The 24,643-nt window shown below is 38.3% G+C and overlaps 1 protein-coding gene and 1 pseudogene across 1 annotated transcript in view; one reads left to right on the forward strand and one right to left on the reverse strand.

Moving 5' to 3' along the window:
- Positions 1–2,354: 2,354 nt before the first annotated feature.
- LOC134376095 (zinc finger protein 420-like) overlaps positions 2,355–24,643 on the reverse strand; it is a 32,003-nt gene continuing 9,714 nt past the window's right edge. The window contains 5 exon segments of the mRNA XM_063094770.1: positions 2,355–2,549; positions 2,775–2,953; positions 16,403–19,084; positions 21,427–21,516; positions 21,750–21,876. Of these exon segments, the coding sequence (XP_062950840.1) occupies positions 2,355–2,549; positions 2,775–2,953; positions 16,403–19,084; positions 21,427–21,516; positions 21,750–21,876 (3,273 nt within the window).
- On the forward strand, positions 8,679–8,747 carry LOC134377393 (U4 spliceosomal RNA; annotated as a pseudogene).

Consider the following 24,643-nt stretch of genomic DNA (forward strand, 5'->3'; position numbering starts at 1 on the left):
CACCTGTTCCTGGACAGAAATACGGAAAAACAAAAACTATCAGAAACAAACTTTTCTTTTCTTTTCTTTTTTTTTGACTGGTAAGGGAATAGCAACCCCTGGGCACAGTGTCGTCTGCACCATGCTCAGCCAGTGAGCACACCGGCCATCCCCATATACGATCCGAACCCATGGCCTTGGCACTACCAGCGCCACACTCTCCCAAGTGAGCCACGGGGCCGGCCCAGAAACAAACTTTTCAAAACTCTTAAAAACCATCAAAGATTTACAGCAACCATGTGGATGGAAAAAAGAGAGAGAAATGGTGAGAGAGCTTTGTGGAGTTTTCACTTGTCCTTGGCCCAATCTCTCCCTGATTTGGTGCCAGTCCTTAAGACAACAGCCCTAGCTCCTACTGCGGAGCCCTTGTCACTGGTTCCAGATACAGCAGAGCAGATCTTACTTGCAAATTATTGTGTTTGTATGTTATAATCTGTCTGGGGGTAACAAAGGATCTGAAACAAGGTTTGATTTTCTGTTTTGACAAAGTTAGAAGCCAATCAGTGTGGAAAACTGGGAGATCTAGACAATCTTCGTCATCTTCTTCTCCTTCCCTTTTTCTTTCATTTCCTTTTTTCCTTTTCTTTCTTTCTTTCTTTTTCTTTATTTTTCTTTCACCCTTTCATTCTTTCTCTTATTTAGCACCTGACATTCAAGAAAATCTCGGTGAAAACATTGGCTGCACACACCTAAAAAAATCAAAGACTTACAGTGACTACACACAACATGTAATACAGTCTCTACAGAAATACTTTTGAAAAGTCACTAAACAAATGGACAACTACAGCTTTCAATAAACAACAGTAGCAAACACAAGAGTCAAGTAAGGCCATCCTATCACTTGGGACATCCTCTCACCCCCATCTGGCTCACTGAAACAGTCAATGACCACCCTCCATGGAGACCCTGCACTCTGCCCCCACCCCCACCTTGTGTCCAAAGTGAACTTTGCTTTGCAGGATTTTGCACCATCTTACTGGTGTGGGTTTTCCTTGTTTTTTGGGATAGGTTTTCTTTCTTCACAAATCTGAGAGACTCCAGAAGGCAGAAATAATTTCTGTCATTTCCTCTCAATACCAGCATCTGATTGGCTGACCACTAATTTGTCTATAAGGAATAAAACTGGGGTTAGCGAAAGAAAGGGTTCATGTCCAAGAGGTTATGTTTTTAGGTGAAGGGCAGGCCAGGAGATTCCCACCAGTGCCAGGACAACCAGTTGCTCCCCTTAGAAGCTCCGTCCACAGCCACACTTCAGGCTGTCCTCTGAGAGGAGATGACCCAGGGGCTGATGTCCACTAGACCGTCCAAGAGATATGGCTGCTGTGGGCACCTTGTGTCAGCCCCAGACAGCTTCGATACCCAAGACAGGAGGATAGGAGGGTGGCTGAGGACACACCATCCTCCTATCTTCCTGCCCTGGGTATCGAAGCTGTCTGTGAAGTTTCCAAAGAGGAATCTCTATAAAAAAGATATTCTTGGACTGGCCAGTTAGCTCAGAGGGTAAGAGCACAGCCTTGTAGCACAAAGGTCATGGGTTCAGATCCCCATACCAGCCAGCCGCTTCAAAAGAGAAGAGAAAAATTTTTTTGATAAGGTGTCTCTGCCTAGGGACGATAATAGGAGGTGAGGCACAAAGATTTTTTATAGCAGAGTGGGAGGTAATTGTTCTCTGCTTATCTGTCATATGAAATGTTCAAAAACAAAAAAAGAAATACTTTTAAAAGAGCCATCAATTGCTCTGTGAAAGTATGATGAACAATTAAAATACTGTTTCTGTTTGCAATGTACAATAATAAACAAATAGTCGACAACATTGTGAATTGGAGACAAGAAGTTGGCTTTGGGAATGTGGAGAAGGAACTGGAAATTTAGGGTTTTACTGCAAGCCCTAGAAGATGGCAGGCTGAGGGGACAGGGGACTGGATTTGAGACTCTGCTTTCCATACAATTGAAAAAGGCAGGGGGAGGCCAGCCCTCTTTGGAGTGTTAATTAAAACTAGGCAATAAGAGTGAAGGGGCTGTAGGCCCCTAAGGAAACTGAAATCTAACTCACACGCCTTTCTTGTAAATTACTAACTTAGAGAAAAACAAAATTTAGGCTTAAGCAACCAGGAACCACAAATGAACCTCTAATTACACAATCAGGAAATTTCCACCCAAATGGTGCAAATAAGGAGACTACACCACTGCAGCCAATCAATTATCTGCTGTTTTGCTTCCACCTACACCTTACAAACGCTTTTCCTTAAGACCCTCCCATGGACCCCAAACCACATACCAGGACTGGAGCTTCCCAGTCATAAATCACTGTTTGCTTAAATAAACTCTCCAACATTTTGACGAAGTCTCAGTTTAATTTTTAACAGTAGAAAGGAGGGACTGGAGACCCCAGGGACTGCATCTCCTTCTCTCCTGGACCATACACCGCGTGGGGATTTTCCCCATGACCCTCCCGCTGTCACCGCAATCTGAGGAGATGCACGGAGCTGCCCACAGAGGGCTCCGGACTCCTGAAGTCACAATGAAGGGATGAGACAGAACACCCAGGGGATCTCGGCTGCCACCCAGTGCACACACCGTGGCCATAGAGGACCAGTTCCGACCAGCCCCCTTCCGTGACGGAGGACCCTCCCCATACACCCATCATTTCCCAGCATCCAGACTGTCCTTGCTTCCTTCCCGAGGATCTCCCAGTCCCTGCAGGTCACAGGGCGACAGAGGCCATGGGTAGTCACCTGGGCCTCCCGGACAGGGAGCTGTGGAGACCCGCGGAGCTCCGCCAGCGCCAGAGACAGAAATCCCACCAGACTGTGGAAGGCCGCCCCCTCCTCCCTGGCTGTTCCCTGATTGGACAAAGCTTCAGGCCCCGCCCCTCTCAGGCCCTGAGTGGCAGGAGGTAAGCGCAGACACGTTGCTGAATGAGGCAGAGTGACAGGTTTTGGGCTGCAGCCCTTTTCAGGCAGGGCTTCCTCCCTGCTGTGGGATCTGACCCTGCCAGAGGAGATATTGGCATGTGACCTTGTATATAAGGTTATGTTCATTTATGACTTGTTCATATATGAGTATATCTACGTGTACACACACACACACGTTATTCACAAGTGGAAACAATGTGATAACAATTATTTTACCATTTAAGATTTTATAACCTTCCTGGCCTCTGGAATTTTGAGGAGGCAGCCTGAGCTTTGCAAAGGGAGGCGGTCATCTGAGGCAGCAATGTCCAGTAGAAATAAAACGTGATCCACGTGTGTAATTTTAAATTTTCTTGTAGCCGCATAAAAGAAAATCAAAAGAGACAGATATAAAATTGATTGTAATAATTTGTTTAACTCCAAATATTATCATCTTAATATGTGAGCAATACGAAAATATTAATGAAGTATTTCCTTTTTCTGGTACTAAATCTTCAAAACTCGCTGAGTATGTTATGCTTTCAGCACATGTCAATTCAGACCATCCACATGCCAGGTGCTCAGTAGCCACACGTGGCCAGCAGCTGCCACGTTGCAAGTGCAGCTCTGAGAGCTCTGATGTTCCTGATATCAGGGGGTGAAGGAACTGAAACCCCCTTCTAGGTAAGAGGTGAGGGAACACCTGCTTCCCACCAACATCTCTCCTCAGGCCCAAGGGTGGGAGAGGTGGTGCCCAGACAGACAGCAGAGGGCTGCAAGCAGGAAGGGTCTAAGGAGAAACCACTGCTTGCCATCTGCTGCTTGGTGTGGGCCCATTTACCTTCCTAATGATCAGACAGCAATGCAATAAAAATGGGTCCCAGAACGAAGAAACACCGTGTTCTAAGATCTATCCACGCCTTTGTCCCTCTGAGTTTGGATTTGGAGGGGAAAGATTAAAGGCAAACTTCTTAATTTACTATTTGTTCTTGGCCATAGGGGATTACCCAAGGGTCAGGATATGAATAAACATCTTAGAATGTTAAAACCTATCTGATGATGCCAAGAATGAACTTGTAGTACCTTAAAACAAAAGAAAACACTGCTGAGTTTAGAAGTTTTGTGCAAATATGTAATATTTAGAAACTTTAACAATGTATAACATTCATATTAAAATATATGCACAAAGCATTCACGTAAAGCTCTATGCATTACTTCAAAGGGAACCCACTTGTGTAACCACCAAATAGAACCAGCCTGACTCATGCATCTCAACAATCACTTTCTCCCACCCTCCTCCCCAAAGTAACCAAAATCTTAACAGCTAACAGTAGAGATCAACTCTGTCTTTTATACAAGTGTTTTCTTAATGAGCATTTTAAACATACAAAATAAACAAAATAGTATAATAGACCTGTCACCCAGCCTCAACAGCTAAGCATGTGGCACTTTGCTTTCACCTATACTTCAACCCAATCTCCACCCCTACAATTTTACATACATTTTAAAAAATTGAAACATGATTGTACATATTTGTGAGTTACAGAATTGAATATCAATAACTGTGTACAATATGTGATGACAAAATCAACATAATTAGCACATTTATATTATAAAATATATTCTTTGTCTGTTAACCAGTTTCATGCTAAAGCTCCTCCCTCCTCCCCCTTTCAAGCCTCTAGTAACCACAATCCTGTTCTCCTGAAAGATGAGCACATTATTGTAATTGTTTTCTTCTTTTTCTTTTATATTTATTAATTTTTTTATTAGCTCCCACTTATAAGTGAGCATAGGCATTATTTCTTTTTCTGTGCCTGGCTTATTTCATTGAACAAAATTTTCTCCAGGCTCATCCAGGCTGCAGCGAATGACAGAAGTTCATTCTTTTCTATGGCTGAGTAGTATTCCATTGAGCATATATGCCATATTTTTCTTATCCAGTTGTCCGTTGATGGAAATTTAAGTTGATTCCAACTCTTGGCTATTGTAAATAGAGCTGTGATAAACATGGGAGTGCAGGTATCTTTTCAACATGATGATTTCCATTTTGGGGGGTATATACCCTGCTAGATCATCAGGCAGTTCTATCTGTAGTTGTTTCAAGAACCTCCATACTATTTTCCATGGTGGCTGCACCAATTTATAGTTCCACCAACAGTGTAGAAGGGTTACTCTTTCTCTGCTGCCTTGCCAACATTTCTTATTCTCTGTCTTTTTGATGATTGTCAGACTAACTGGTTTTGCTTTGCATTTCCATGATGATTAGTGCTGTTGTGCATTTTTTCACGTACCTGTTGGTTATCTGTATGTCTTCCTTTGAGACATGTCTATTCAGCTCCTTTGCCCATTTTTTAAAAGATGGTTTGCTTGTTATTTTACTGTTATTTCAGTTCATTTTATATTCTGGATATTAATACCTTGTTAGATGTAAAATTTTTGTTGACTTTGGTATATGGCAGGAGGTACAGGTCTAGTTTTATTCTTCTAACATGGATATCCAGTTATGCCAGCATCATTTATTGAAGAGGCAGTCCTTTCCTTAATGTGTTTACTTGGTGCCTTCCTCAAAGATCAGTTGACTATAAACATGAGTTAATTTCTCAGTTCTCTATTCTGCTTCATTGGTCCCTCTGTCCATTTTTATACCAGTGGCATGCTGTTTTGGTAATTATAGCTTTATAGTACAATTTGAAGTCAGGTAGTGCAATACCTCTGACTTTATTTATTTATTTATTTATTTATTTATTTATTTATTTATTTATTTATTTATTTATTTATTTATTTATGTTCTCAGGATTGCTTTGGGTATTCGGGATCTGTTCTTGTTCCATGGAACTCTCAATTCTATCACCTTTTCTCCAACCCAACACACACACAGGCTAACTACATGAGGAGATGATACATTACATAGCCTGATCATGGTGATCATTTCAAAATGTATACATACATCAAAACAACATATTGTCCTCCTTGAATGTACATATTTTTTTTGTCAATTATACCACACTAAACCTGAAAAAATTAAAATAAGCATAAACAACCCAACAGGTTCTTATGTTAAAATTTATATATTACAAATATATGTAGGCAACTAGACTTGTATCTTGGGGACTGGGAAGGATTCATGCGAAAAACATAATTTTAAAAATATTCATAACTTTTAGTAGCTAAGATTTTAAATGTCTAGTATTTTTTTTTCTTTTAAAAGATGACCGGTAAGGGGATCTTAACCCTTGACTTGGTGTTGTCAGCACCACGCTCACTCAGTGAGCTAACTGGCCATCCCTATATGGGATCCGAACCCGTGGCCTTGGTGTTATCAGCACTGCATTCTCCCGAGTGAGCCACGGGCCGGCCCCCAAATGTCTAGTATTTTAAAGGTTGAAAAGATAGATGGAAGCTTCGCAGGAGAATGGAGAAGAGCTAAGAAGATAATATCCAAAAAGCAAATTACAATTCCCTGCAAAAAATTACATCTAGAAAAGAGAAAATATCCCATGAAATTATAAAATGATGTGCATTTGACAAAGACAAAAAAAATAACAACTTAAATTGAAAGAGAGACCATTTCTCCCATCAGGAAGTTAAACTACATTCTATCAAATATACAATATGTTCACATGTGGAGCTTCACATGTTGTGGATGGGTTGTAAATAAGCCTGGACCATTCTATTGAAATGGAGATGTATGGCCAGTTCCATGGTGGTGTGACGAGTTCAGTTGCTCTGCTGCTCACAAAATGGTCCCACATATGGAGTTTAATGATCTATGATTGCTTTCTTTAAATGTTTATTAAATTTAACTTGGATTTGTGTTTTGAAAGTTGTCTGATGAGAAAATGTAGCATATGCCAGGGGGCTTAGAACCTGGGTTCATGCACAGTTTGATCTCCCACTGCCTCACTGGCATGGGTCTTGGCCCCCTGCTCTTCTGTAACCTGGTGATAATAAGCCTTTCCTTTCCCCCCTTTGTTCATGACTGATGCTGCCCTCAGCTCCAGGCAATGTCTGGGTGCGGGCACACTGACTGTTGGGGTCATTTGTGCACATCTTTCATGGCATCATGTGGAGGGCCATGATGGCTTCTCACCTAAGTCAGAATCTACATTTTTGTGTTCCCACTATTAAATGCTTAATAATTCATGAACAAGTTGCTCTACCTGGGGCCTCCACCTTGTTCTTACTTTTTTAGCTTCGTAAGGTGTAATGTTGGGCTGTTTATTTTGAGTTTTTCTTCTTTCCTGATGTAGGTGTTACAACTTCCCTCTTAAAACTGCTTTCAGTGTATCCTATAGGGACAGGGATATTGTTTTCATTTTCTATTGTCTCCAGGAATTTTCTTATTTCCTTTTTATTTTCTTTCTTGATCATTCATTGATTTGGAGCATATTGTTTAATTTCCATGTATTTCTTATGGTTTCTAGTAACCCTTTTGTTATTGATTTCTAGCTTTATTCTAATGTGGTTAGACAAGATAGTAGGTATAATTTCAATTTTACAAAAATTTGTTAGTACTTGTTTTGTGTCCTATCATGTGGTCTGTTCTAGAGATTGTTTCATGTGCCATTGAGAATATGTATTCTGCACCTGTTGGATGATATATTTTGTAAATGTCTATTAAAGTCAGTCAGTCCATACTACAGGTCAATTCTAAGGTTTCCTGGTTAAGTTTCTGTCTGGATGATCTGTGTTTGGCTAAAAGTGGGGTATTAAAGTCTGCAAATATTAATGAGTTTAAATCTATGTCACCTGTTAGGTCTAATAGTAATTTGTCATATAACTGGGTGCTCCAAAGTTAGGTGTTGATGGAGTTTGGATGTGTTGTCCCCTCCAAAACTCATGTGGAAATTTGATCCTCAATGTGGCAGTGTTGGAAACTGATTGAGTCATGGGGACAGGTCCCTCATGAATGGATTAATGCTCTCCCTGGGGGAAGGTGGATTAATGAGTGAGTTTTCACTCTATTAGTTCCCATCAGAGCTCATTGCTTAAAAAGACCCTGGCCCCTTATCTCTCTCTCTTGCTTCCTTTCCCCATGTGATCTGCTTGTACCCCCAGCTGCCTGCCACTTTCCACCATTAGGAGAAGCAACCTGAGGCCTTTGCCAGATGCAGCTGTCCCAGAATCATAAGCCAAATAAACCTCTTTCCTTTATAAATTACCCAGCCTCAGTTATTTCTGTTATAGCAACACAAAACAGACTAAAACAGAAAATTGGTACTGAGGAGTGGGGTGTTGCTAAACAGATATCTGAAAATGTGGATGCAGCCTTGGATCCGGGTAATGGGCAAAGGTTGGAGGAGGTTGGAAGACTTAGAAGAAGAGAAAAAGACGAGGGAAAGTTTGGAATGTCTTAGAGACTTATGTGATGGTGAGCAAAATGCTGATAGAAATATGGACAGTAAAGGTCATGTGGATGGTGAGGTCGCAGGTAGAAATGAGGAATGTATTGAGAATTGGACAAAAGATAACCCTTGCTACATCATACCAAGGAACCTGGCTGCATTGTGTCCATGCCCTTGGACTTAGTGGAAGTTGCAACTTAAGAGTTGTGAACCAGAGCATTTGGCCAAAGAAATTTCCAAGCAGCAAAGCATGAAGGAAGATGCATGGTTGCTTTGAAGAGCCTATTCTTACTTATGGTGGCAAAGTCATGATGTAAAGCCAGAATTTTAAAGGGAAGCAGAGCATAAAGTTTTGGAAAATTTGCAGCCTGTCCATGCAGTAAAGAAGTAGAGAGCCAGCTTTGCACAGTGGCAGTATCGTAGCCAATGAGGTTTATCCGAGGCACGATTATTGCTAATTGAAAGAAGTAGAGAGCCAGAGAACAATGCAAGGGTGAAGCAGATAAACTGGTTGCTAAAGACATTATCTTGGCAGTGAGGCATCCAGATGCTAATAGTGGAGAAAATGAGAGGAAAGCCCTGCAGGCATTTCAGAAGTCTGGAAGCATGCCCCACACATCACAGACCCTGAGGCCTAGAAGGACTGAGTTATCCTGGAGGATAGACCTGGGGCGCAGCTGCCCTTGGGATCCTGCTCCCTGTATCCCACCTGCTCTAGCTGGAACAGCCCCAAGTGTGGTCTGTGCAGCAGCCCTGGAGAGTAGAGGAAACCTTTGTGGTGTCCATGCTGTGTTAAGTGTGCAGCCGGCGGGATGTGAGCGCCGTGGAGTCATGGCAGCCTCCACCCAGATTCCAGAGGATGTATAGAAAAGCCTGGAAGTCCAGGCAGAGACCTACCACAGGAGCAGAGAGACCAGAGGCCATCTACTAGAGCAATGCCAAGCAGAAAAGTGGGGTTGGAGCCCCCACAGAGAACCCCCACCAGGGAAATGTCTAGTAGAACCAGTGCAGCAGGGCTGCTGCCTTGACCCCAGAACTTCAGGGCCACTGGCAACATGCAACGCAATCCTGGAAAGGCTATAGGCACCAGTGTGTTTCACTGGGCTGTGCCTGGCAGAGCTGTGGGAACAAGGCTGCCTGATGCCCTTTTGTGCCCAGGATGCAGGGCTTGGAATCAAAGAACATTATTTTGTAGCTTTAAGATTTAATGCCTGCCCTGCTGGGATTCGGACTTCTCTGGGACCTGTTTTTCCTTTCTTTTAGCCTGTTCCTCCCTATTGGAATGGGAAAGTGTACCCATTGCCTGTTCCACAATTGTATCTTGGCAGTAGATAAATTTGGTTTTGATTTTCAGGGCCACAGCTGGAAGGACTTTTGCTTTTGTTCTCAGAGGAGACTTAGGAAATTTAAGTTGGTTTTGGAACAAGCTAAGACTTTTGGGACTATTGGGATAGAGTGATTGTATGTTGTATGTGAGAGTGACATTAGTTTTGGGGGGCCAGGGGCAAAATGATGGAGTTTGAATGTGTTGATGAGTTTGGATCCCCTCCAAAACTCATGTGGAAATTTGATCCCCAATTTGGCAGTGTTGGAAACTGATTGAGTCATGGGAGCAGAACTCTCATGAATGTATTAATGCTCCCCCTGGGGGAGGGGGCATTAATGAGTGAGTTCTCGCTCTATTAGTTCCCACGAGAGCTCATTGCTTAAAAAGACCTTGGCGCCTTATCTCTCTCTCTTGTTTCCTGTCGCCATGTGATCTGTTTTTACCCACTGGCTACCTGCCACTTTCCACCATGAGTAGAAGCAGCCTGAGGCCTGTGCTAGAAGCAGCTGTCTCAGAATCATAAGCCAAATAAACCTCTTTCCTTTATAAATTACCCAGACGCTGATATTTGTGTTATAGCAACACAAAATGGACTAAAATGGGTCTGTATATACTTTCTTGTTGAATTGATCTTTTTAGCATTATATAATAACCTTCCTGATCTTTTCTATTTTGAAGTTTCCTAGGCTTGAAGTATATATTATCTGAGATAAGCATAGCTGCTCCTGCTCTTTTTTGGTTTACATTTCGATAAAATATGTTTCCATCCCTCCACATTCTGACAGTGTGTATCTTTATAGGTGAGGTAAGTTTTTTTGCACTTTATATTGTGGATTCTTGCTTTATAATCCATTCAGCCACTTTGTGTATTTTATTTTATTAATTTATCGATATACAATGTAGTGCTATTTGTGTTCCTTTACCAATTCCTCTCTTTTCCCTCTCCCCCTCCCCCATCAACGTTATCTGTTCACTTAACAGGTTCAAGGAATTGTTGTGATTGTTGTGTCTTCTTCCCCGCCAACCCCTGCCCACTGTTTGTTTATTAATTGATTGATTGATTTTTAGCTTCCACAAATTAGTGAGAACATGTGGTATTTCAATTTCTGTGCCTAATTTATTTCACTTAATATAATTTTTTCTAAGTCCATCCATGTTGCTGCGAATGGTAGCATTTCATTCTTTTTATAGTACAGTAGCATTTCATTGTGTAGACATACCACATTTTCCTTATCCACTCATCTGATGATGGACATTTGGGCTCGTGCAACTCTTGTCTATTATAAGTAATGCTGCAATAAACATTGGAGTACAGGTATCCCTTTGACATAATTATTTCTATTCCTCTTATTATATTGTAATTAAGGCATTCAATCCATTTATATTTAGGGGTATTATTGATATACATGGAGTTGTTACTGCCATTTTATTATTTTTTTCTGGTGATTTTGTAGGTTATTTTGTCCTTTTTCCCATACTTACTGTCTTCCTTTGTGGCAAAGTGGTTTTCTCTAGCATTACATTTTGATTTCTCGCTATTTTTAGTATGTCTCTTAAGCTTTTGTGTTGTGGTTACCATGAGGCTTACAAAAATCATGTTACAGAATTTTATTAGAGTAGTAACAACAAAAACATAGCAAACTCTATGCTTTGTTGGATTCCTTTGCTGGAGACATATTTATCTGTTCTTCTTCAATCTTTTACTTTTACTGCTTGTAATAAATACAGGACGCTTTTTCTAAGGAAATCATGCAATAAAAATGAGAAAAAAGGATTCTGAATTGCAAAACTTTATTTAAAAAGAGTAAAGCTTTACTTTAGTGCTCAAAATATAATTCTGGGTATAAAAGATCCTGTGGAATTCAACTTAAAATCCTCAAAAATAAATGAGTTCAGCAGTGTAGCAGGTTATGACGTCAATGTAAAAAAATCAATTGTATTTCTATATACTAGCAATAAACATTCTGGAAACATAACTAAAAAAGTGATACCATTGAAAATAGCATCAAAAAAATGAAAAACTCTGGAAAAAAATTTAGGAATGCAAGTGTTCTAATTTTATACTGAAAACAACCGAATGTAATGAAAGAACAAAAACACAAATTTTAAAATGGAATAATGACTTGGATATTCCCCTACCAGCAGTTCACTGTAATTTTTTAGAGCCCAGTGTTGTTAGGAGTGATGGTACCTTGTACTTGGTCATCAGAGTTGAGGTGGAGAAGAGGTGATAGAACTGAGAAACATGTGAGAGCCAAAAACAAATGAACAAAAATCACATATTTGTGTGACTATGAGAGGATCCTGGACCAACCTGTTTTCCAAATATCTAGATTGCAATACTTGGAAAACCTTTGTTGATAGTTATGAGAAGAAAGAAACACACACACACACACACACACACACACACACGGGATTTCCCCCAGTTTTTCATTTTTTTTGTGTGTTGTTTATTGACTTTGTTTTTGTTGCAAGAGCAGGAAAGCATTTTGTGTTTCAGGAGTCAAGTTTGAGAAACATCAGATGACCAAGAATAGAACTCATGAAATATAGATAAGATCTGGATGAAGCGAGGATAAAATTCAGAACCAGCATGCATCTTTGAGCACAGGTGATGCTGTCTAGCAAGAGAACACCAATAAGAACAAATACCAAGTCTTGGACATGGGGTCATTTAAACTTTTAATTTTGAACTCCCTATGTGGACTAAAAAGAAGGGCAAGAGAGTGTGAAGAGAAAACAGGGACACCAGTGTTACCGAAACCAAGGAGAAATTTCAATGGCTACTGAGAAGTATATAATAAGTCGAGGACTAAGGAGTGTCTTCTGGTTGGAGACAGGAAGCCATTGCTGACCTGAATGAGCTTCAATTAAGTCCTCCATACTCCCATGAGGAGCATACCATGAAGAACGCCACTTCTTGACATTGGCTTTTTTTTTTTTAACCAAAATTATGAATAAGGGTTCCATTTCCATCTCTAGCATTTGAGCGCAAACTTTGCTCCAGCCATTGTGGATACAACTGCCACAATGTTGTTTCTGCTCTCCACCTTACTTACAAGGGCATAAAAAATACAGTAACTAAGACTATTTTAAGGTTTTAAAATATTTTCTCAAGGAAACTAGACTGGTATGGAGGTACTCAAAGTCATACGATTTTATAACTATCTGTAGGAAAAAAATCTTCAGCAAACATCATTATTTCTTAAAAGGACTGCAGCAGCCCTAATACAATCAGGAACAATACAGGTTAAGTACAATAACTAATCAATCAACACAGTCCTGGAATTCCAAGTTAATATAAAATCACAAACAAATTAATGTGTTTTTAGATGACAGCTACCTTGTTACAAAAGGCACACTCATGAACCTGAAGAGAAACCAGATGGGTAAAACACTATCTCTTCTTCAGAAACTTAACCCATGCAGTTATGGGAGTGTAGTCTATAGGAGGAAAAGTATTGGTGTTCAGTGGGGAAATGGAGTCTCTTCAATTTTAAACTTTATCATTGTTGTGTTGGAGGACCTTTGATGTCAATTTAGATAAATTAGTTAAAAATGACAGAAAAGCCCTGAGTCAAAGAAAATATTTGTAAACTGTAACTTCCTGTCTGAACAAAATGACAAGAACCATTTTTCCTCCTCTTATCTACTACATTCAACTATAAACTATGGAATTTACCTAAGAAACACCCACAGGAGTACTCTGGAAGGCTGTAGAAATAAATAAACAACAGAGTGCCAGGATGTCATTATACTCTCACCAATCAGGAGAAGGAGACCCTCCTGATGTTTTCCAGAATGTGGCAACAGAAGGTAGTCAGGTAGGGTCATTTATCCCTAGACTCAACCTGACTTCTGTGACAACAAATACTGACTACATTCCTGTTCCCCAAGCCCAGCATGACCTGAGCAAGATACTCAGAGCCCTGGGGGCAATTAGCAGACAGTGAGTCTGTTCTCTTTTTTCACCTATAGATGCTAAGGCAACCAGGCAGCTCCTGCAATGACCCACCACAACCAGTGAATTATTCCAGGAAGATGTACATTCACATGTATGTCATAAGTTACTATTCCTTCCTCCAGCGCTTTAGGAGAAATATGCTTGGGGACTGTGGACATTGTCCCTATGTAAAAAGCTCACAGATTATGAAATCTGTTCCCAGAAAGCCTGACTTGTTGGGGTAGGATTGAGAAGTGCATGGACCCAGGAACACTAACCTCTGGGAGAATCTGCTCCCACCATCTCTGACATACTAGCAGAGTCATTCATTCTGCTGTTGTCACTCTCTGCAGCTCATGTCTTTGCTCTGAGACTCAGGGATGGTGTTTTTACACTGTTTGAAAAATAGCACAGCCCAGCTGTGAAGAGCAGAGATGCCAAGCCTGAGAAAAGAGAAAAATGGCACGTAGGGACCTTGGAAGCCTATTCATACTCCGTTTTCAAAAAAGGGCTTCTGAAAGACCAGTAGGCCAGCTCTGATTGGATAATCCTGTTAGTGGCCATCAGCCAATGAGAAAATAATATATTGAGACTCTTCCAAGAGTAAATGTCAAAGACCTCCACCTACAGCATATTCATCTTCAGAGTTCATTTTCATGTTTTTCAACTTTTCTTTTTTAATTATCACTAAGTCCAACACATAAAATTACACACATGTGGAATACTAGAAAATACAATTATATAACCATAATCACAAACTTTAGAATATGTCCATGACTCATCTCATTTGCATTTACTCTTTCACCACTCCAGCTCTAGAAAAATTTTAATGCCTTTCCTGTGCCTATGGATGAGCCTTTATAAAAATATCTTAAGTGCAAAAATAAATTATGTAGTTTCTTTAGGTCTAGTTTCTTTCACATAGCTGGACACTGTTGATGATCTTTCCTGTTAGAGCAGATATCATTACTATATCTGCTTTGATTGGGGAATAGTATTCTATGCCACAGATACACCACATACATGTTAAATTCTGCTAGTGGATGAATATTTGTTTCATTTACTTTTGGCAATTATAAATAGTGCTGCTATGAGCATTCACACATGAGTCTTTGGCCATAAACTTATCTATTTTTTTATTTTTTTTCATGCACTTGAAAAAGAAATGTTTGAGCACTACGGTGATTCTAGATAATATTTTGAGAAACTGCCAAAATGTTTTTCAAAGTGCCTGCACTATTTTACATTCTCATTTACAATATGACAGTTCCATATTCTGTAAATCTTTGTTGACACTTATTATTGTCTATATTATAGCCATTTTATTGGGTATTAATTATCCTCCTTATGGTTTTCATTTGCATTTCTCTAATTACAATAATGTTCATAATTCCACATACTTATTGATAATTTGCATATCTTCCTTGTAGACACGTGTATTTAAATCCTTTGTCCATTTTAGTGCGTGAAGGAGCGCACTGCCTGCGTGACTGGGACAGCTGACGGATGACCCCCCCGTGCCACGCCGCCTTTGTCCATTTTAAAGACTTGATTGTCTATTATTGACTTTTAAGAGTTTCACCTTTATTTCAAAATACACCCCCCTCACACAGATAAATAATTTAAAACTTTTTTACATTAATTGACTTGTCTTTTTATTTTCTTTATGGCCTCATTTGAAAAACATAAGTGTCAAAATGTTATCAAATGCAGTTTATCTTTTTATTTCCTTTTCTAGAACGTGATTTTGGTGTAATTTCTAAGAAATTGTTACCTACCTTATAATTACAAATATTTACTCCATTATTGCTCTATAAGTTTTATAATTTTATCTCCTACAAACAATAAGAGATCTGTTTTGAATAGTTTTGTGAATGGGTCTGATTTGTGTGAGGGGTTCAACTTTATCTTTCTGCAAGTGTATACAATTTTCCCAGCACCATTTGCTGAAAAAGCTGTCTGTACAAAAGACAGTGTTTTGTGTGTGTGTGTGTGTGTATTTTTCTGGAAAAAATAGCTAGTCTTTGCCATGCAGTATTTCTCCCTTATTTGAGTTCTCTGATGTCTGCTTAGGTGTGACTTCTGACAAAAGATGTTCTACATTCATTACAATGAGTGTTCCATATCCACAAGATCCACATTCATGGATTGAACCAAATATAGGTCAAAAATATTTGAAAAAAAGAAAGTATGGCAATGCAAAATATACCAAAAAAACTACAACTACTTATATTGTTTTTAACATATTCAGTAATATAAGTAATCTAGACATGATGTGAAATTGTGCAGCAGAATGTTACACAATAGCTCACCACTTCATATAAGACTTGAGCATCCACAGATTTTGGTATCTATGGAAAGTTTTGAAACCAATCCACTGTGGATATGAATGGACAGCTGTACATTCATAGGTTTTCTCTTTCACATGAGTTCTCTGATGCATCCTGAAGTGTGCTCATGACTAGCAAGGTTTGATTTCTGGTAGGAAGATTTCCTACATTCATATGGTTTCACAACTGTGTGAGTTCTTTGATGTACACTGAGGTCTGCTTTACTGCGGAAACGTTTCCTATATTCTTTACATTCATCTGGATTCTCACATGTGTAAATTCTCCAATGCTTGCTGAGGTTTAACTTCTGGTGAAAAGTTTTTCCACATTCATTTCATACATAGGTCTTCTCATCTGTGTGAATCTCTGATGCATGTTGAAGATTGACTTACGTTTGAAGGTTTTTTCACACTCATTGTATTCATAGGGCCTTTTCTATGTGTGACTTTTCTTATGTTTATTGAGATCCAAGTTATGGTAGAAAGATTTTGTACATTCTTTATACTCATATGGTGTCTCACCTGTGTGAGTACTGTGATGTACATTGAAGTCTGATTTACTTCAGAAAATTTTTGAACATTCATTACATTCATATAGTTTCTTACCTGTGTGAATTCTCTGATGTCTGGTGAGGTTTGACTTCCCATGAAAGGTTTTCCCATATTGACTACATTCATATGGTTTCTCACCTGTGTGAAGTCTCTGATGTACACTGAGGTTTGATTTAGAGTAGAAAGTTTTTCCACATTCTTTACATTCATATGGTTTCTCACCTGTGTGAGTTCTCTGATGTTCATTGAGGTGTGATTTAGAGGACAAAGTTTTTCCACATTCTTTACATTCATATGGTTTCTCACCTGTGTGAGTTCTCTGATGCCTGCTGAGGTGTAACTTCCTGTGAAAGGTTTCTCCACATTCACTACATTCATATGGTTTCTCACTTGTGTGAATTTTCTGATGGCTGCTGAGGTGTGACTTCCTGTGAAAGGTTTTTCCACATTCACTACATTCATATGGTTTCTCACCTGTGTGAATTCTCTGATGCCTGCTGAGGTGCGATTTACTGTGATAGGTTTTTCCACATTCACTACATTCATATGGTTTCTCACCTGTGTGAAGTCTCTGATGTACACTGAGGTTTGATTTAGAGTAGAAAGTTTTTCCACATTCTTTACATTCATATGGTTTCTCACCTGTGTGAAGTCTCTGATGTACACTGAGGTTTGATTTAGAGTAGAAAGTTTTTCCACATTCTTTACATTCATATGGTTTCTCACCTGTGTGAGTTCTCTGATGTTCATTGAGGCGTGATTTACGGTGGAAAGTTTTTCTACATTCTTTACATTCATATGGTTTCTCACCTGTGTGAATTCTCTGATGCGTGCTGAGGTGTGACTTCCTGTGAAAGGTTTTTCCACATTCACTACATTCATATGGTTTCTCACCTGTGTGAATTCTCTGATGTACACTGAGGTTTGATTTAGAGTAGAAAGTTTTTCCACATTCTTTACATTCATATGGTTTCTCACCTGTGTGAGTTCTCTGATGTTCATTGAGGCGTGATTTACGGTGGAAAGTTTTTCTACATTCACTACATTCATATGGTTTCTCACCTGTGTGAATTCTCTGATGCATGCTGAGGAGTGACTTCTCATGAAAGGTTTTTCCACATTCACTACATTCATATGGTTTCTCACCTGTGTGAATTCTCTGATGCGTGCTGAGGTGTGACTTCCTGTGAAAGGTTTTTCCACATTCACTACATTCATATGGTTTCTCACCTGTGTGAAGTCTCTGATGTACACTGAGGTTTGATTTAGAGTAGAAAGTTTTTCCACATTCTTTACATTCATATGGTTTCTCACCTGTGTGAGTTCTCTGATGTTCATTGAGGCGTGATTTACGGTGGAAAGTTTTTCTACATTCTTTACATTCATATGGTTTCTCACCTGTGTGAATTCTCTGATGTGTGCTGAGGAGTGACTTGCTGTGAAAGGTTTTTCCACATTGACTACATTCATATGGTTTCTCACCTGTGTGAATTCTCTGATGCGTGCTGAAGTGTGACTTCCTGTGAAAGGTTTTTCCACATTGACTACATTCATATGGTTTCTCACCTGTGTGAAATCTCTGATGTACACTGAGGTTTGATTTAGAGTAGAAAGCTTTTCCACATTCTTTACATTCATATGGTTTCTCACCTGTGTGAGTTCTCTGATGTTCATTGTGGTGTGATTTAGATGAGTAAGTTTTTCCACATTCTTTGCATTCATATGGTTTCTCACCTGTGTGAGTTCTCTGATGTACATTGAGTTGTGATTTATAGTAGAAAGTTTTTCTACATTTTTTACATTCATATGGTTTCTCACCTGTGTGAATTCTCTTATGCTTGTTGAGGTTTGACTTCTCATGAAAGGTTTTTTGACATTCACTACATTCATATGATCTTTCACCTGTGTGAATTCTCTGATGCTTGCTGAGGTTTGAGGACTTGTGAAAGGTTTTCCCACATTCATTACACACATATAGCTTCTCCCCTGTATGTGTGCTCTTATGGATTATAAGGGGTAATTTCTTCATGAATGATTTATCACATTCACTATATTTATAGGGTTTCTTTTCTGTGTGTATTTTCTGCTGTTCAGTGAGTGCATAATTTTCACAAAACTTTCTCAAACATACATCAAACTGAAATGCTTTCTCTGATACTGGAATTGTCTCTTGGGCAAGAACAGCTGACTTATAAAAGACTTTCCCATAATCAAATTTACAGGATGTCTCTCCCATATATACTTTCTTCTGTTCCAATAATATTGGCTCTGTGTTGAAGGATTTCCATTGTCCACTATATTCAAAAGCCTGCTGCTGAGCATGAATCTTGGAATGCTGATTAAGATGCTCACAATGTCTCCACAATTTCCCAGTTATATTACCCTCATCAGATTTCTCTCCAGCATGCATCCAATCAGCCTCTCTAGGAGGAAGTGCATTCTGACATACATTGAACTCTTTGCACCTCATTCCTAAATACTTTTCACTATTTATAATTGAATTTGAAATATGGTTTGAGCTCAAATGAAATGCTTGTTCTATTTCAACTCTCTCCTCACTTGATGTATTGCTGTTGGTAATTACAGAATCCTGCAAATGTGTATCATGATGTTCTTGGCTTTTTGTAATTAGAGCTTTGACTATCTGTACATCTAAAAGAAGAAAAAAATACCATATCCATAAGCCACACATAAGTACTGCTTAAATGAGCATGTAAAGGTAAAGAAGTTTTTTCATATTCTCATGAAATAGGATTGTACAAAAATGAATAATGGAAATTGGATTTATAAGTATACATGTTTCCTACATACTACCATAATGTAAAAAATTGTATCAACATATTTTCTGATGTACAATTTTCTTTATTTTTCATGCATAAGAAAATATTTGATAAAACTTTCACCTACACTTAGTCATAATTTTCAACCAAGTGCTTATCATGTGACATTTGTTTACCCTATTTTATTTCTCAATTTTATTCTTATAACAACAGTGGGTATCACATAGTGCTTTTCCCCCTTCTTATTCTGATTTGAGTATGGTAATACTTTATCAGATCAGGTACTTTCAGGATCAGCAGGAAACCAATTTTCTTTCTTTTAAACAGAAATTTGCCTTAGGTTCAGAATTTTGCTCCTATTGTTCGTTTAGTTTTTATTCTTCCCTACAAAAAGGCTATAGACATCTGGAAATTTTTCAGATAAAATATCTCCTTTCCCACACAGTAGATAAAAACATCTTACTACAGCTTTCTCATTTAACATCACTGCCTCTGCTTCTCAAAATCTCCATTTTACCACACTGTGCACCCCTTTTCTGCAGGTTTAAGACATTTGGTTGTCAACCAAGGATGTACCCACAATATTTCCATTCCTATTTAACTCCTTCTGAGTTTAACTGGCATTCTACCTCCGTTTTCTGGTGCACACACCTCTGCTTTATAATTTGCTCTTTCTGAGGCTTTAATTTTTTGCAATGAAGATTCAGTTGTGTCCTATTTTCATAAAAAAATAAAGTCTTGTGTACATTCCTTGTTCTCTTGGTTTCGTTTAGAATAATATTCACAAAGAGAAGCAGAACGTGCTAACTTCAAGTTCCAGTACTCCACAAAAAAATCTGAGCCCTTCCAAATAAAACTCTTGGTTCACTTGATATTGGGACCCACAATCTCCTGAATCCCCTTCCAAGTCAAGTAGCTCCTTTCCAGGTGCCTATGCTGTATCCTTAACAGCTTCACACTTTCTGATTCATGGTACACAATGCTTACTTCTCAACCTCTTTGCTCATCTTCTTATTAACACCCTAGGTAACCTCCTCTATAATTATGACTTTAAAAATCAGCTGTAAGCAACCAATTTCCAAATTTGTAGCTCCAATAGTGATGTCCTCTCTAAACTCTCAATTTTATACTTATGCAAGTACAATATGTCAAATCTGGAGAAGAGTTAAGTTGAACTTATGTTATGCCAAAGTAAACAATAATCTTCCTAGAACTGCCCAATGTGGATATCCTTCTTAAATTCTCACTACCCACTTTTCTCTCTCTCTCATTGTGGTTACATATTCCTCATGATTCTAATACAAATATTTAATGTATATTATTATCTTGATTCTCATCAGAATGTGAACCCTATGAAAGAGACATCATTTAGATTATTGCTGTTTTAAGTACTATATATAAAATAAACAGTGCATAAAACCCACTTAATTATGATGTAGTTAAAAATATGTGAATAAATAAATGTTTGTGCTATAATTTAAATGTTCCCCCAAACACATATTGAAGCTTGATCATCATATTAACAGTGTGAATAGTGTAGAAAATCTAACTATGGTATTTGAAGTGTAAGGCTTTGAGGAAGTTATTAGATAGTGAAGGCCATGACTTTATGAATGGATTGATCTGTTCATGAAATAGTGAGTTAATGGGTTATTGGGGGTAGATTGGTGGCTTTAAATAGCATGTGGACACACTTTTGCCACTCTCACCTTGTGACACACTGCACCAACTGTGGACTCTACTGAGAGTCTCCACAAATGAGAAGAACCCCACCAGATGTGATGCCTCAGCCTTGGACTTGTCTGCCTACATAACTATAAAAAATAAATTTTGTTTCCTTAAAAATTACCAATTTTCATTTATAAAGTTACAAGCAGAAAAACATGGACTAAAACATTCTGGAAGAAGATGTACATGATAAGGGACCAAAAGAGAGCTACCAAGAATACAGATAAAGTTCACAGTAAATAAAAGGGTCTAAAAGAAGAAAGGCAGAGATTAGATTTGGGGAAGTATATGAACTACTCATTAAAATAAAATGTGGGTGTATAAGTGTTAGAGCCCTCTTTCAAGATTATATAATGCATGAGTTTCTAAGTAGGCCAGCAGTTCTCTGGTCTGAAATCTAGCAAATATATTGGTAAAAACAGCTGAACATGACCAAAATCTGCTGGACCTTACTCTTTCCAGCTTCAGTGCCCAGGACATACTGACCTTGTAGACTCTGGTTTTGGGAGTCTATTGTCCATTGTTCTGCTTCTTGCTCCAACTTGAAGATCACTTCAGGTTTGGTAATACAGTACCCTTTAATGGATAATAACAGGGACTTTGCAAAATTGTTGTCAGGTTCTTGAAAGAATGACAAGAGTTCATCTTAAGATGCTATGAAATGACAGGGCCAATTTGAATGTTTCTTTGGAGAGGGATGATGCATTCTTTATGGAATAAAATTGTACCTACATAGCATTAAATCTTATAAGTGATTATGTACCATACAAGAAGAAAGTACTGCCCCGACACTGAGGAGTTTCACTCACCCAATGACACCAGGTTGCTGTAGGTCTCCAGCATCACATTCCTGTACAAAGTCCTCTGACCATCATCAAGGTCCTGCCACTCCTCCCATGTGAAGTCCACAGCAACATCCTCAAAAGACACTAATCCCTGTAACAGCACATTTCTCCTCAACTCAAGTCACCAGACCTGGTTCACAAAATGGAAATCTGGAAGTTCATAATTCTGTGGGTGCATGTACACATGTATCTTACAACAGGTAACGTATTCCGTATGGTAGAAGAAAGAAAAATCACAACAGGAAGATTCTGCAACTGTAATAAATTATTAATTGCAAAAAAATACTACTACAAAGCCACTTTACAGATCTAGACCATCATTATTGCTACAGATAAAAGGATGAATAAAATTCTACTCCTCCAAGGGATCTATATCATAGTATGAAGACATAAGTATAAATACTTACCTGAAAAAAAAGTGTGAGTTGAACTAATTTAGAGCCAAGTGCAATACAGTGTGGTGTAAGAAAGAATGAGAAAATATAGTTCTATTTTGTGTTCATTTGTGTTCCACTGAAATGCCAAAGATGCTTAGCTTTTCCATGTAAAGTATATGAGTAAAGAGCAAAATTCAAGTCAGAAGGACACAAACAACTCACTCTAAATTAAGGGAACTACATACAGTACTATGTCTAGGGGATGGGATAAAAACAATTTGACAAAAATCAAATATCAAAAATCTTATGCCCTCATTGTTGACTTTAAATTACTTTCAAATTAAAAGCATGTACCAAACATTTCCAAATTTCCTCTCTGTGTGCAAAAAAATTGCTTGTGTCCACCCCGGGGTGAATACTGCCACTTTTCAAACCACGAGGTGTAAATAATAAGGTCCTGTAAGGACAGGTAAATGACATAATCAGATTTGCATTTGACATTCATCCACTAGAAGGGAATGGTTAAGGTGCTTGTGCGAGAATTAGAGGGGAAGAAAACAGAGTACTAGATGATCACCTGTCATCAGGACACACAGCAGTAAGCATAGCAAAGAGGAAAAAAAAGGAAAGAAAAAGCAGCAGCAGAACATGGTTCTACTTTGCTGCGCAGAGAATAAAAATGAATCTTATTCCCAGGCTATTTACAGGATTTCAGCTACTTAGGTATTGGCATTGTAAAGTAAAATTTGTAAAATTGGGTTAAAAAACATCTATAATGCAGAAGTGACACAGACTTGAACACATTATCCTTAAAATATCTTTGGAAATGTCCAAATGGCAATTAGATATATAATTTCAGTGTTTAGGACAGATATCTAAGCTGATAATAAAGACTTAGAAAATATTAGAATTTCATCGATGTCTTTAGTAATCAGAGTTAATGAATCTATAACATTAAACTAAAAACTTAGGGAATCTGCAGAAACATTAATATATAAAGATAGCAGAAGAGAAATAGACTGTGAGGATCAGGAAAATTTTTCTGAATTTATTTCATGAATAAAGGAAAACTCAGTATTAAGAAGTCTACCAATACAATTGATCACTTTCATAGTTATGAAGCAAAATCCTTTGATTATCTACGTAAACATTCAAAAGGTACTTCTAGAAATACATTCCACTTTTCTATTCCTGCACACACACACACAAACACTTGAAAATCATCACTACATTGTAAGAACAAATAAAAAGCTGAAGACTGAAAAATCAATAACTCTTTTTGAACAGTAAGAAAGAAAAGGACACAGAGCACACTGCTGCCCCAAAGATTAGTGAGGCAGACAGGCAAATATATGGAGTCATGGCTTATAGGAGTGGATATTTACTATTGGAAACTACCATGGGAAACAGTGTAAGAGCGGGAAAACTTAAATTGTGACTGACAAATTGATGGAGGCTCATGAATAGAGTTGTAGACAACTCTGAGGGTTAAAACTCCAGGAGACCCAGTCATAGCAGGAAACCAAAGTACTGTGTAATTCACTGTCACAAGCATGAACAGGATCCTACAGTTAATAATAAAAAAGATCTCCCCCCTGCTTTCACCTCTGAGAGAAAAAAGGCAAACCTTTAAATATGCCAGAATATTCTGCTGTTTATTCATTACCTACTCTAAGATATTTTGTTATAGAAGTCCAAATGGACTAAGACAGCTCCCACCTCTCCACAGCTTATGACCCAATTACTGAATGCATATTTACAGTAGTTTCTTTTCCCTGTTACATCATATCTGGCTATAAAGAAAACAATTACAACGCACTTTTAAAGACAAACCCCACCACCCCATAATAAACAAGCAAAGAAACACAGCTGGAAGTGATAGAGGAAGCATCAGAAAAAGCCATGATCATAATGTTAAAACTTTCAAACAAGTTATTTTAAAAAAAACTGATGAATAAGCTTAGGGATGAAATGGATAAAGTAGAGAGTACTTAACAGCAGATGGACAATGAAAGTACACATAAGAGTTCTAAGAAAGTACCAAAACAAGCAAACAAACATAAAAACAGTAGCACAGATCAAAAACACTGTAACTGAAATAAGGAATGTTTTTAATTAGCTTATTAACAGACTGAGAAAAGAATCTCTGAGCTTGAAAATACATCAATAGAAACTTCAAAATCTGAAAAACAAAGAGAACTAAGACAGAAAAGAACATAATATCCAAGGACTGTGGGAAACTACAAAATTGTCCCATAGAATAATGAGACAACCACCCTCCCAAAAAATATAGAAAGAGAGACAGAAAGAAGCAGAATGTATATTTGGAACAATAATGCCTGAGAGCTTCCACAGATTGTCAGACACCAAACCATAGACCCAGGAATCTCAGAGAATATCAACCATGATAAATGCCAAAAACTTCACCTAAGCATATCATTATTAAAACACAGAAAATCAATTTAAAAAAAAACACAAAAA

This window comes from Cynocephalus volans, chromosome 4 (genome assembly GCF_027409185.1).
Source record: "Cynocephalus volans isolate mCynVol1 chromosome 4, mCynVol1.pri, whole genome shotgun sequence".
NCBI classification, from domain to species: Eukaryota; Metazoa; Chordata; class Mammalia; order Dermoptera; family Cynocephalidae; genus Cynocephalus; species Cynocephalus volans.